This window comes from Propithecus coquereli, unplaced genomic scaffold (genome assembly GCF_000956105.1).
Source record: "Propithecus coquereli isolate 6110/MARCELLA unplaced genomic scaffold, Pcoq_1.0 Scaffold24, whole genome shotgun sequence".
In the NCBI taxonomy this organism is placed as follows: domain Eukaryota; kingdom Metazoa; phylum Chordata; class Mammalia; order Primates; family Indriidae; genus Propithecus; species Propithecus coquereli.
In genome coordinates, this window is record NW_012147952.1 from 4,582,105 (window position 1) to 4,597,029 (window position 14,925).

At 38.9% G+C, this 14,925-nt stretch overlaps 1 protein-coding gene across 2 annotated transcripts in view; it reads right to left on the reverse strand.

The window, feature by feature from the left end:
- Nucleotides 1-14,925, reverse strand: part of FILIP1 (filamin A interacting protein 1) — a 181,891-nt gene that overhangs the window by 87,671 nt on the left and 79,295 nt on the right. For both annotated transcript variants that reach the window (XM_012646072.1, XM_012646071.1), the window contains exon 2: nt 12,178-12,459. In XM_012646072.1, the coding sequence (XP_012501526.1) occupies nt 12,178-12,453 (276 nt within the window). In that variant the 5' untranslated portion in view covers nt 12,454-12,459. The remainder of the gene's footprint in view (nt 1-12,177; nt 12,460-14,925) is intronic.

Consider the following 14,925-nt stretch of genomic DNA (forward strand, 5'->3'; position numbering starts at 1 on the left):
TAGCTTTGCAAAGAAAGACACTCCACCACCTTGTCTGCAATCATAACCCCATTTGGCAAACCCAAAGCTGCCACAGGTCACACAAAGTTCAGAACAAACCCTCTACCACCACTGCATCAGGAAGTCTCCTGAGGATCACTCGGGCCCAAAAGAGCGAACATCATGAGGAAGGAAATAGCTGAGAAAGGGCTATTCGCTATCTACTAAGTCTTTACACAGTGACTTTCAAGAGTGTCATTGGAACTGTTCAGAAGAGAGAAGGAAATAAAAAAGAGGTTAAAAGCTGGCCCAGGCACTTGTAAACAAGTCAAGGTGCTAAGAGTTGTAAGTGGTATGGTATAGTGACATCTTACTAATTTGGACACATTTTATTTTTAAAAACATTTAATAACTCTAAAAAAAAGGTTTTACGTGAAGTAATAGTGTAAACCAGAAGAATGCACCTAACTTAAAGTTAAGTTTTTAGGGTTTTTTTGCCCACTCAGACTGCATTCTCTCCTTCTTACTCTCCCAAAGAAAGAGAAGAACCACCATCAGTGGTAAATGGCAGCTGCAAGGAAGCAACACCAGGAGCCAGTTTCATGCTCAGGAGAGAAGGCTGCGTCTTCTCCTCGTAGTTTCTGGTGTTCTACACATTCAGAGAAACTTCTCTAGTAACAAACTGTAGAAACGATCCCCTGAAAATATAATCTTTAGTTTATTTTTCAATGTTTTCAACTACCAATTTGACAGTGGCATTGGCATAGGTCACAATGGGGGTCATTACAAGTGATTTCTGATGTTTAGGTTGTTAAAATCCTACTGAGAAGCATGGAAAAAGACCAAGATGCCGCTGAGGAGAGGAAGCAGACCTTGGAAGAGAAGCTAAACATCGATTCAAGCTGTGATTTGGAGACCAAAAGAGTTATCCCAAGTTTTGTAAACTTTAAAATTCATTGTTTTATATGGAAAAATAATCCTGTTGGCAAATAACTGATGCTCCTTCTCAACTGTGGAATAGTATTCTCTTTTTAGTTTGCGTTTGCTCTTCAAGTTGGCTGCTAAAACAATAGTGGTTGGTACATGATTTTTCTGGCAAACAATAGGCCCTCTATATACATTTGTTGATTGATGTGATTTAAAATCATTAGCTTTCAGTCTTTAGCACAAAGTAGAATTATTAAAAAGCAAAATGCTAAAACTGTGTGATGTCACAGTTTTGGGGGAAGAACACTGGCTTTTGGGTCAGAAGGATATGGCACACCTTACAAGGAAGCGCTCTTAGGGGAGTTTACTGAAACCCTCTGAGCCTGTTAACTCCCCATCTAACTTCTTAGGGTTATTGTGATTATTAAATAAAATAATGAAAATCCTGGCATATACAAGGCAGCACAGGAAGGACACATGGGCAATATAAACATTACTATTTTTCTTTTGCCATTTTATATATCTTTTAACTTGGTATTATGGAAAAGTTATAAACATATGGCAAAGTAAACAGAATAGTACAATGAGCCACCTATCTACCTCTTCATATACTTTTTTTGAAAGGAGGAACTGGAGCATTTTAAAGGAATTTCCAGACATCCTATCATTTCACTCAACACTCAAGAGATTATGGTCTTAGGGCAGGGTTCCATCTGGTCCCTGGTTGAGAGAGATAGCTGTGCCACTAACGTTGGCCTAACACATCCAAGGAGAAAATACATAAAATGATGCAGAGGTTAGATACTGTGACAGGTAGAAAACAAAGCCAGAGTGTTCACCACGACCTGATGTTTCCTTGGAATACCCTCACTCTTGGTTACTATGCTGAAAGTTCTGCCAAAGCCAAACACCTGGATTTAACATGTAATACTTTTAGAAAAATTAAACTAGTAATCCACTTTTTGTTTCAGAAAAAAAAAAACCCTTTATATTAACCAATAAGTAATTTTCAAAAAGCGCTTATCGAAGTGCTTTACAGACACTGTCGATCCTCAAAGAGTTTGTAATTTAAAATAGTTCTTAAAAAGAAAGACACGGACAAGTGGAAATCTTGTTAAAAATAGGCTAACAAGGTGGTAAAAGATGGAGATGAATCAACCTATCAAGCTATGTGAGGATCTCAGTACCGAATAGGATGGAGAAAAGAGGAGTAAGCTTGTAGTCAGGGGAAGAATAGAAAAAAGGGACCTAAATAATTTATGTCCATATTCCCTGGGGGGAAAAGACCTTTCTAACAATAATTCTGTGCCTAAAGAATGCAGGAGCTTTGATCAATCTAGCTCCCTATATATGGAAAGTTTCTAGCCTCCCCCTGCCCTCCCTCCCACCCAGTAAGCTGGTGATAAAAACCACAGGGACAGGAGAGAGGGAGATTCAGGGATGGGGGCGGGAACGGCTAAAGAGGTGTAAGTCAGTCTGGGAAGGCAGTAGGATCAAGTCAACAGAACTAGCCTTGACAAAAAGGGATCCTTTACTCTTAGTGAAGGGGGAAGGGGAGGAAGGACAGGCAATGAATGGAGGTTTCTGCTACAGAAAGAAGTTGAAGAGGCCTCAATCTCCTAGGAAAAATACTTGTACTCCTATGCCAAAGAGAGCAAGGGTAGGACAGGGGATTATGAGAGGGGAAGTCTATATTTAACATCTATAAACTTTTAAGTGTCCCTTTTCAAAAAGGAAAAAACAAAACAAAACAAAATGGAAAGCCTTTCCCTGCCTCTGCTATTCCCTCTGCATACTGCCCTGCCACCTTTCTCTCTATCCACAGGCTTGTCAAAGTGGAGTACGCCCAAGCACTTCTGGACCCCAGCAGTCTGGCATCAACCTGCTCCATCCCTTTGAAACCACACCTTCTAAATGCCTATCAGTAGATGGCCTGGTCTCAGTTTTCATCCTCCAGCTTTGCAGCGGCATTGAGAACTATAAATGTCTTCTACCTAAAATTCTCTCCTCCCGTTTATCCTTGACACTCCATGGTTCTGATCTCATTCCTTTCTCTTTAACCATGTCTTCTTTTCCTATTTGGTCAGTTCTCTTCCCTCTCCCCACCTTTAACCATAGGTATATGCTAAGTGTCTGTCCTTCGTCTTAATTTTTCTTTTTATTCTCTATCCTTTGGCTTCAACCACAGTCTCTTTAGATGAATGCCTTGTTTGTTTCCTCTGTATCCATGCTGGCCAATGCAGTAGCCACTGGCCACATGTGGCTATTTAAATTTAGATTAGTTAGCATTAAACAAAACTAAAATTCAGTTCCTCAGCCTTATTACATTTCAAATGTTCATAAACAACATGTGGCTAGCAGTGGATACATAGAGGACAGGGTATATACAGAACATTTCCTTCTTCAAAGAAAGTTCTATTGGACAGTACAGGTCTAGATCGTACCTCTTCCCTGAGCTTCAGATCTGGCTATGTTCTACCTGATATGTCTCCCAAAAATCCTTCTGGAATCACATATTCTTCATACCCCAAGTCCTACTCCATCTAACATACATTTCTCATAACACTTATCTGTACAAACTCTAATTTTACTTCAAAATGGCTCCATGTAACAAGAGCACGTGCACAAATAATTGGGAAATATGTGCCCAGATTAGTTGGAATATTCAGATATAGTTTTGTTTACTGAAGTAATACAGACCATTTTCACTGAGAAAAATTCAGGCTATAGCCATTTAGGGGGAAATCTCCTTCTTTCACCTATTACCCCTATATAGTATTTTCCTATGTCCAGAATCCCTTAAAATAATAAAAAGGTTTATTGTATGAGATTTCCTTTATTAATATGTGTGTTTTTACATTTCTCAGTAAAACTAAAGTTCTCTTCTATAATGCCAATGGATACATTATTCTCACTGCAGAGAAGCCAACTTTCTGATTCTATTAGGAGCACTAAACATATTCTGCCTGAAACAATGAAAATCAGACACCAAAGCTCTTTGCCAAAATACTGACAATACTACTGGACACATGAGATTCTGAAGCATGGTATTCAACAAAGAATCAGATCTGGTCCTGATTTTAATCGGAAAGCAACCTGTCTCTCTGTTGCCTCCTAAACTTAGCAAAGACATACCATTCTCAGCACGCTGACCATTTTGGTGGTATGAGGTTTCACTGGGCAGCCTTGCTCAGGGTGACCTCAGCCTGAGATTCTAAAGATGGAGCATATTAAGTGCAGGTGAGTCATCGATTTAAAAAGCCATAGAGGCTAACTAAAAGCCTCATTCTTCAGAAGCACAGGGATTCTACTGGAGGCTTTCCCATGTGACAAATGGAACTCATTTAGGAAAAGAAAAGCCACTTTTAAAGAAAAACAAGATAAATGGTACCCCTGTAGGATAAGCCGGTTGTGCTTGGATGCACTAGGTAATTCCATCTGAAATAATTATCACCATCCCCAATGGAGTTATGACATCTCTTATTAAAGATGACAGAAACATAGGGTCATAGTATTATAGGAATATCATTGTAACTATTTGTGACTATTACTGTTAATTCAATAATATTATATGTTATTTTTACTTTTTTTATGTAGTTCTAAGTGTTTTGCAGACATTAAAAAATTAATCTTATGACTGCCTCATAGGATGTACAAATATTAGGACATTCTAAGATTAATCATCAATTACCAATGGACTAACAATGATACACCTAGTCCTTTTTTAGGTACAATAAGGCATATGGAAGAAGAAGAAGAAGACATAGCTTCTCTCAGGAAATTGTTCTGGGCAACAAGATATAAGTACATGAAATACTTAGGGAATATGTATATATGAGATACTATGGTTCACACGTAGACCAAAATAATGTGGGATTTCATGGCAGGAGAGAGAGAAGTGTTGGGGAGCGAAAGGTTAGAAAAGACTCCACAAAGGAGGTGAGCCTTCAGTGGTCCCTAAAGAAATATTGACTGGTATAGGAGGGATGTACAGGATAGGACAAGAACAAACACATGCCCTGTGTTTCCTAGAGAGCCCCACTGTCTGTCCTGTAAGTATTCTCAAGGTGGAAGAAATGTAAAGAAACATACGAAGAAGGAGAAAACCACTGGGATGGTGATAGTGTTTGAGTCTGTGTGTGTGAGTGTGTGTGTCAGGGCTGGGGAAGAATGCAGAGATTGCGTGATTGGCTAGGAATGATCATGTTAAGGAACATTAAAAGATGAGCTTTCATAGCTAAGGAGTAGCTTTTGCCAACCAGTCTAAGAATTTAGATTTCAACCTGATAGGGTCTAGGGACCTCTTGTAAATTCCTAAGCAACAGAATGACATGATCAGGGAAAAGCTTTAGAAGACGTAGTCTGGCAGCAGTTATCTACTGACCTTCTTGTCCCCGACCCTCATATTTGTTAAATGATACAGACTTGCTCTCCAATCCAAATCCTGCCATCATCCTAGGAGATTTCAACATTTAATGGAAGATTCGGCCAATGTCCTAACTTCGCCATTTCTTGACCTCATTAATTCCAGTTGCCTTCACTTCCACTCCCAGAGCCGCACCCAAGAACTTACATTAGTTAAAACTGTGCCACACAGAAATCTTAAATGCAATAGCCCAAATTCCACTCTTTCCAGCCCTCTGTTGTCTATCCTCCCATTTACCTGGTCACTCCTCCCAATAGCTCTTCCTTGCTGGGCTTTGTCTCACTGACACACTTTCCTTGCTTGTGCCTCTGTCCTTTCACTGCACATACTTGGACAACTGCCACCCTAGATCTGGAGCTATAAAATATGTCTCCCCCTTTACACCCAGGCTTCTAAACAGACGGGTGCCACTGCAAATAAACGTTCTCTCTCCCTGCTGAATCCTAAATTCTACTCATCAGTGCTCATATTTGTCCATAATCATGTTCCTCTAACATTCCCCTCAGTAACGATTCAGCATGGACATAATCATCCTTGCAACCATTGCTCACTTTCAGCAGAATATAACTTTGTCTTTTCCTTGATGAGAAAGCTGAGTCTTTAAAGTGATATCCCTCAACTGCCTGCCTCTCATGTACAAATGTTAGACCCCTCCCTACCTATTATTCCTCCTCTGTCACAGAAGATGAAGGGCCTTCCTGCTTTTCAAGGTCAAAACCAAGGTCAGCCCCCAAAACCAAATCTTTGATTCTCTTCCTCCTGCCTCCTCCAAGACTCTATCATCAAAAATCTTTTCTCTTTCCTATATCCTTGACCCTGCTCCTCTCTTGTCTTATAACCTGTTAACCCATAAACACAGTTAAGTCTCTTACACCATTAAAAACCCTCGGTTAACCTGAGTTTCCCTCTAGCTACTATCCTATCATTCTCCGTCTTTCTCATCCAAATTTTTCCAAATAACATCTGTATTGGCTGGGTTTAGTAATCACAACAACCCCAGAAGGTAGGAAATAGCTCCATTATACAGATGGGGAGTAAACTGAGGCCCAGAGTCAACACTAATAAGGTTAACTGCCAAACCTTTTGGATTCTACCACATTTCTCCACAGGACTTGGCATTCAAGTCATGCTGTTTCAGTCTTTTACATTTTAAATATCCCACATTTCAGTTAGAGCTTAAAAGTAGAGGGAAGCAACATGGTGACTTCAAATCAGTAAGTCAACAAATGTATACTAAGGACTTACTCCATACCAGACAAATAATTGACTGCTAAGCTAATGAAGAGGGAAATCTGACTTCTCTGGCTGTGTAAAAACAAAACAAAACAAAACACCCAGCAAATCTATTACCAAAAAAAAATTCTGGATTTCCAATAGGTCAGGACATGTTGCTCTATTACTTTAACTTCCCTTCACTTCTCAACCCACTCAAAATGAGCTAAAACTCATTGAAACTGCTCTAGCAAACATTCCCGATGACATCCCAAGTCATAAGCTTGAAGAACACCCTTCAGTCCTATCTGACTGGGCCTTTTTGCTGATTTAACAGACTGAACCTCTCTTCTCGACATTTGTTAAACCCCTAACTTCTGTATCACTCTACTCCACTGGGATCCTCACACCTTCTGACATTTTTTGGGAGGGGGACCTCTTATCTGTAGTCTCCAAATGGTGGTTGATATGGTTTGTATCTTTGTGCCCTCCAAATCTCACGTTGAAATCTGATCCCCAATGTTGGGGGCGGGGCCTAAGTGCGAAGTGTTTGGATGGGGGGGGCAGGTTCTTCCTGAATAGTTTGGTGCCTCCCTGTAGTGATGAATGAGTTCTTGCTCTACCAGTTCACATGAGAGCTGGTTGTTTAAAAGAGCTGGGCATCTCATCCTCTCTCACCATATGACACACCTCCTCCCACTTCACCTTCCCCCACAACTAGAAGCTCCCTGAAGCCCTCACCAGAAGCAGATGCTGGCATTATCTGCAGCTGGTACAGCCTGCAGAACCATGATCCAAATAAACCTCTTTTCTCTAGAAATTACCCAGCCTCAGTATTCCTTTATAGCAACACAAAATGGAATAAGACAGGGGTAGTTTTACCTCCACCAAATACTTCTTCACTGAAGCCAGACTACTCACTGACGGACATGACCCAGACTTTTGCACACTGTGTTTGATCCTGCTCATGTTGCTCCCTGTGCTCATCTATACCTGTCTACAACCTACCCATTCTTAAAGGTCCAAATTTTTAGGGAAGCTTTCACTCATCTTATGGGATATTCATAATCTTTCTTCCCTTTGTATGTGTAATTTGTGTTGCATTTACCTTATAGAATACTCATTCAGGTTATATTCTCATCTAGGTCCTACCAGGTCATAAGTTCTTTCATTTTGACTACTGTAATTAATACCTAGTGCCTAAAACAACACATAGTAGGGGCTCATCGAATTTTAGCATATGTATTATTTATCATTGCCTTCCTCAGATCTCTTGCATAACAATGTTTCTTAAATATTGCAAGAGCAGTCAATTTTGAACTAATTAATTATTAATTAATTAAAGCCCTAAGAATGAATGAATTCTCTTGGTGAGAAAGAAGCGTAGATAGAAGGCTCACCTATAGTAGGTGGTGGAGAGGGAAAGAGAAACCAGTGAACAATATTAAAGAAAATGGCTAGGAACCCAAAAGAATGTGTTTATGGGGTAAGAGGTTAACAATCCACAGGCATATAATCAACTTCATATTATAAATTATCTTTGAAACACAACATCTTTTTCTACCAGTCACCAAGGATGAAGACTGATTTCTCAGACTGTCAATGACTCAGTCTTTGATGCAGCCTGGAGAACACGAAAGCCAAATGGAATGATGGTGTATTACCTAGTTGCATTATCTAGTTTTCTCTGTGCCTCCTTATGTATAGGTAGAAGAGACTAACTATAATGACAAAGGGAGAAATTTTGAAACCCAACTTGAGGTTGTTTTTTCTAAAATGTATTCAAGGGAATATATCAAATGGCTATATATATTAAATGGCTTAATTTTTTTACATAAAGAAAAAGAATTAATTTGTGTCTTGTTGTTGAGTCATTTTACAAGAATATCCTTTTGCCAAGTCTTCTGTGTTATGGCTTTTTGATGTGAGTACCATTTCTTTTGAACTTTTGCCATTTTTAATACAGCCAAGATGACTGGCTTTTTTAAAGTGCTATTTTTGGACAAATACAAGGAGAAATTAATCACGGTGCCCAAGTGATGGTCCAGGTGTACTATTTCATTACTTTCAGTTTAGTCTGGGAAATATGTAACCAGTTTTTCACCCAGTAAGTAAAAATGTTCCAATTTAATAGAAAGTACTTGTTATTAGAATCAGTCAATGACAGAAGCGTGATAATAGAAACCATCTCCGCTACTTCCGTGCGGGCAACACCGGCCAGTCATTGTGCTGAGCTATGGCTTGAAAAATCTAGAAGATATATCTCTCCAAGATAAGCTTCATGATACTACTGGTTCTAGACAAGACACTTCAAAATGCAAAAATCTCTAGGAGGGGCAACTCCATTTCTAATGTATGTCCATTAAAGGTACACTTTAAGAGTTCACAAGATACCTAGATTGCAAACAAAACAGCAAATTTGCAAATTTTGCAAAGAACCAATGCCAACAATAAATGCTGTTTATAATATTGATTCAATAAATTCCCATAGATCACTCAACAGATTCCAAAGGTGGCAGGACACTGGTGTACCAGAAAATGCACAGAATTGTCTACAATGTTCAAAAGGCTGGATATGGATTTGGAGAGAATGAGAGAGATCAAAAGGGAGTCTGAGAAGGAGAAAATTGGCATGAAAAGCCTGAAAGAGCCTCCATCTCCTCCTTTTTTCCCCAAGTCACTTCCAATGTATACCACCTACAGGCAGACTTGATGTTATCTCCCCAATGCTATAAGACCTTTTCTCTGTGTGTCACCCTACTCTTTTTGGCCTATAGGTGCAGTCCCCCAAAGGCTGTATCACCTATAGAGTAGTGAACATGAAGCCCCCAGAGTTGTATAGTGCCCAGCCCACATGGCCGTGTGGCATCCCTGCCTTTCCCCATTTTTCTCACTATGTAAGCTGCACCAAACTTCAAAGCTCATGTCCCATTCCAGCTCCCTGATGTGAAAGAAACTTTCTTCAATTTCGCTTACCTAAATGTCTCATCTTTTCAAAAAATGGTTTTGGCTCATGAGTTTACAATGCAAGTCTACTGGAAAGACATTTTGGAGGCCAAGAATACATACAAAAGTCCTGGAATCCAACCACCCTTGAACATCCTCAGAATGCAAGTGATGTAATAAGAAAGACATTGGACTGAGAGACAGGGAATTTGGATCTAAAGCAACTCTAAATTGCCATGTGACCACAGGCAAGTCACATAAACTGTGTGTCGGTTTCACATTTGTAATATAAAGGAGGTAAGGTAGATAAGACACCTCAAAGGCGCCTAACAATTCCAATATTTTGTAGAATCCTGGAATACCATCTCCAGATTAAGGACAATTGAGTCACTTAGAGCCACCACATAAAGGGAGAACAATAAGTGGCCTTTGGGGATCTGGGAGACAACTCACCAAATGTTCCATATGTGTCAATGTATGTCAAGCCAGATGACACGTATGAGGGTAACTTACCTCACAAAGCATATTCCTGCCTCTCCTTCCAGCACCAGCCCTTCAGATAGATTTTTTTTTCTTATCTCTAGTCTAGGAAACCTAGCAAATAGCTGTCATATTTTCACCAGCCCACCCACATTTGCTAACTTCAACTGCCTCCCAATCTCAGCTACAACACCCACCCCCCAATCTACAACAATGCTAATAGAGTACAAGCATCCACTACAACAACTTATATCTACAGCTCTAAATATAGGAACACTCTCATTTTAAACAAATCTAAAATGTAAAATTTGTGTTTACATGGGTGTGCATATATATGGGACAGATTATTTGCTTTGCAAATGAATTCATCATGGAATTCCTTAAAATACCAGGTCCTTCATTTCTCTTTCTCTTCACCACCTCCCCCTCAAATAATGTCTTACACTTTTTACTTATTTATAGCTCCTCAAGAATACATCTGTTGTGTAAAGTAGGTATCTTGTATTCATAAAGATTAATCGAAAGCAAAATGCATTGCTTTGGAGCCAGAAATTCTGGCTAATTTCTTTGATGTCTCAGGTGTGAAGTTTATATTTTGCATAGGTAGGACCTGAAACTATATCTAGCAACACTACGAACATAAAAGCCACATGAATCTTAAATATCTTCCGGAGTCCACCATGATGTAACAGCTTTCTACAGAAATTAGAGTCTGTAAGAGCCCCTGGCTTCACAAGATCTACTATGGCTAAGAGAAGTGAGCTCATGATGTTGCTTTGTGAAGGTTTCTAAGGCAACAGTTGTACCTTTCACTCAGACCAATAGCTGTCAGCCGGGGGCAGCTTAAAAAGTTGGAGTACTTCTGCCTCCTTACGTAATAAATGTTAATAGACAAAATACTAACTACATTTCTGGGAGTGGTGAAGCTATTTTTAGTAATGGTGGCTCTCTGGAAAATTTCATCTTTTGCTGTGAAATGCAAATGTGATTTTTCTCAGTCTGCAAATGGTAAGCTCAATGTTTGTTTGTTTTCTTAAACTTGAGTTTTGTGTGTTTTATGTTTCTTTTTACCCCAGGGGTTTCCTTATCTGTAGGCACACACAGATGAGAATAGGAACAGAGTGGCCCACCCTAGTTTAGGATAGGTTGCAAATTACATTCTTTGAGGCTAACAGCACAAGTAAGTCAACAAAGGTTTTATTTCATCCAACTGTTGGTATTCCCTTAGAGGTTCATACAAGCTAAGAACCTAACAAAAACAAAACAAAAAATAGCAACTCTCCCACTCTTAAGTTATCCTCTTCTCAAAAAAAAAAAAATTATTTTTCCCCTACTTCCAGAAATACAATTGTTCAGGGCTTAGAAACTCAGAAGAACCCAACTATCTCCTGGATCCCTAAAAACATAGACTTAATGGGAAGAACCCGGCTCATGATGGGAGTGGGCAAAGGAAAGAGCACTGGACCATGAATCAGGAGACCTGAGATGGGATCTGAACAAACCATTTAACCCTTCTGGCCTCAGTTTCTTCATTTATAAAATACAGATAATGATACCTACACTTTTATTGTGATCATATGAGATTATAAACTTGAAAATGCTTGGGAAACTATTAGGTTCCTCACAATGCAATGTTCTGCTTATTTGTGTACATCTCACTCCTATGACACTGTAGAAAATTGAGGCTGAATGTTTCCAAAAAATGAGAAAAGACTTGGCAGTAAGGCTGGTTTCAACAAAGCCTTCTTTCTCTATCCCTCCCTCCCTCTCTCTTTCCCAATACCTCTCTATCTTTCTTTTACTCTACCTTCTGGAAAAACACAAAAGTAACAATTGACCTTAACTCTCTAGTCTAATAATCATTACTTTTCTACATTTTTCAACTACAGTCAATATTGAAATTAGATAACTGATTACTTACTAAATACAGGAACCTGTATTAAATTATTATCAAAATCATATCATTAAGAAATTCTCTGCTTCTAGAGAAGCTTAAAGTTTGAATCAGCACCTTTTTGTTTATCACTCATCCAACAAATATTTAGGTAGTGCAAACTTGTGGCAGGCACTAGGGATTTAGAAATGCACAAGGAAGACCTATCTCTTTTCCCCTGAAGTTCACAATCCAGAGATGGGGATAGATTTATAGTCTCTTATTTTATAGCTTAGGAACTAGAGACACAATAGTTGAGAAAGTTTGACTCTACCTGCAACTCCCCTTCCATTATACTGAGTAGCTGGATGAGGTCTTCTTTGGATAACTCCAGGGATTTCTTAGTCTTTCGTTCACTGTCTCCAGATGTTTTTAGGTGTCGTTTGACAGTTCCTGAGGCCATGACATCATCCTCCTTCCTGTTTGATTTGTTCTTCTTTTTTGCATCTTCTGAGAGACTTTTATCACCAGCATTGCTGATGATGGAGGACTTGGGGCAGGAGATATGCCCATTAGCTGAACTTTCGCCACCTTGATTTCGGGATCTCATTCCCACCTACAACACATGAAAAAAGATAAGATGTTATTTACTGCCACTGAAATCATCTTTGTCTACATACTTAGAAACTTACAGCAGCTTTCCAATATAAAGAAAAACCAAATGAATACATCATTGAAGTCCTCAGGAAATCTTTCTGATTGTCTTCAGAAAAAAAATAACAACATGATTTTAACCTGACAAACACCTCAAGTCAAGTGACGAAGACCAATATCAACATTGCTCAGTCATGTTGATGGTATGTATCTTTGAGGCAATCCGATGAGAATGGCACTCTACCCTTGTGATCTTTCTCCCCAAAACATTATACCCTAGTCTAATAATGAGATGCCAGACAGATCCCAATTGACAGACATTTTACAAAATTCCTAACCAGTAATCCTTAAAAGTGTCAAGGTCATCAAAAACAAGAAAAATCTCAAAAACAGTCACAGCCAAGAGGAGCCTAAGGGTACATGACCACTAAATGTAATGTGCCATCCTGGATGGAATCACGGGACAAAAGAAAGGACAGTAAAGAAAAACTTAAGAAATCTGAATAAAGCATGGATTTTAGTCAATAATAATGTATCAATATTGGTTCATTAATCATAACAAAGGTACCGTACTAATGTAAGATGTTAATTATAAAGGACACTGGGTGTGGGGCAAATGAGAACCCCTGGTATTATCTTTGCAATAATCATGTGAATCTAAAACTGTTCTAAAATATAAAGTTTATTTATCAGAAAATCCAAACCTCAAACCCTGCCAGGAACCAGTTGGGTGTCACAATGTGCAGAAACATCCACCAAGGGTGGCGGGAGCTTGAATAGAAAGAGGAAAAGGGAAAAGCAAAGGGAAGAAGAGGATGGTATAATTTTTAGTGATATGGAATTCTATTTTTCCATAGCTTATTTTTCAAAATCAAGCCATTTTATGTCAGTCATTTCCATTAATAAGAGCACAAAGAATTGGGAGAAAATAGACCAATTTCAGAATGAAAATTTATTTTGAGGAAAAATAGAGAAAAAAGCCAAAGCAGCAGCTAAGATACTAACTTGTCCCACGGGAAGCACATTTGAGTCATTCCGTGGTAAATGCTTGGTGGATTCTCCTTCAGTCTCTGAGCAAAAGAACTCAACCAACAGGAATGCTACAAACAAACATACTGAACTCAAAGGACTCCAAAAAGAGCTCAAATATCCTGTGGGCTGTAATACAAAATTTGCCTAAATCATTAATATTATAGTTTAGCTCATGGCCCTATTTAAAACCCACAATATTATTAAATAATAGCCCTTTCCCTAAACAGCCAAGCAACAAGATTTTCATTCCACATAAAATACAGGGACTTTGTTATCTGAAAGTAAATCTCCTTTATGAACCTAACCATACTTAAGAAAGTATGGAAATTTTTTTTAAAAAAACATTAGGTTTATAACAAAAAAATTAACACAGTATGATGTTTCCTTTCAGATAGTAAACATTCAATTCTTCAATGAATCTTGAAATCTATATTCATGCTCCTTTTTCGCACTGAACTCTTACAACCAAATGGACCCTTTTATGTGTGTGTGAACTTTCTACAGCACCCTCACTTTGAACAATATAAACCCAAGAAGTGGTCCTTGACACTGGTACCCTGTTTTCTGGTTCATTCAGTGATTAGCTCTCAATTTTAGAGCATCTTTTGTGCTTCCGTGATGAACAAAGAATAGATGTTTCTTTGTAACGGAAGTCAGAGCACTTTAGGGCAGACCTACTGTACACAGCTTATTTGTGGGCAGAATGGGCTGACTTAAGTCCCAAGTTAAAAAAAAAAAAAAAAAAGGAGAGATGACGAATAAAGAGTTTCAAATTTAACTCATGACCTGTTACACATCACAGCTAAGACACATGGGCTTCCCAGATTGAATCATGATTCCCTACCACTCCATACCACATGTGAATTCCTTTTATCTGAAATAATTTTTCTATAAGATCTTAAGGCTCTTTGAGATGATGCATCAAATATTGGTTTGACTTCAATTTAAATCATAAGTTAATAGAGATCCCAGATAATAGTTCCCAAAGCACAGAAGTGAAGGGGTGCTGTTTTAAACTTAATCATGCACAGCCTAAATCTTATACAGTATTTGTATCTGACTACATCATGTATTTGTGCCTTTATTTCCCTTCTACGTCTTTTATAGCCGCAGTCTCTAACCCCTGGGCCATGAACCAGTACTGGTCCGTGGCCTGTTAGGAACCAGGCTGCACAGCAGGAGCGAGTGAAACTTCATCTGTGTTTATAGCCGCTCCCCATCGCTAGCATCACTGCCTGAGCTTTGCCTCCCTACTTTTCCCCACCCCACCCCTGGCCATGGGAAAGTTGTCTTCCATGAAAATGGTCCCCAGTGCCAAAAAGGTTGGGGACTGCTGTTTTATAGGATCCACAGCATTAGAACATTCCTAAGAAAGGACAAATGCAATAACTAACTG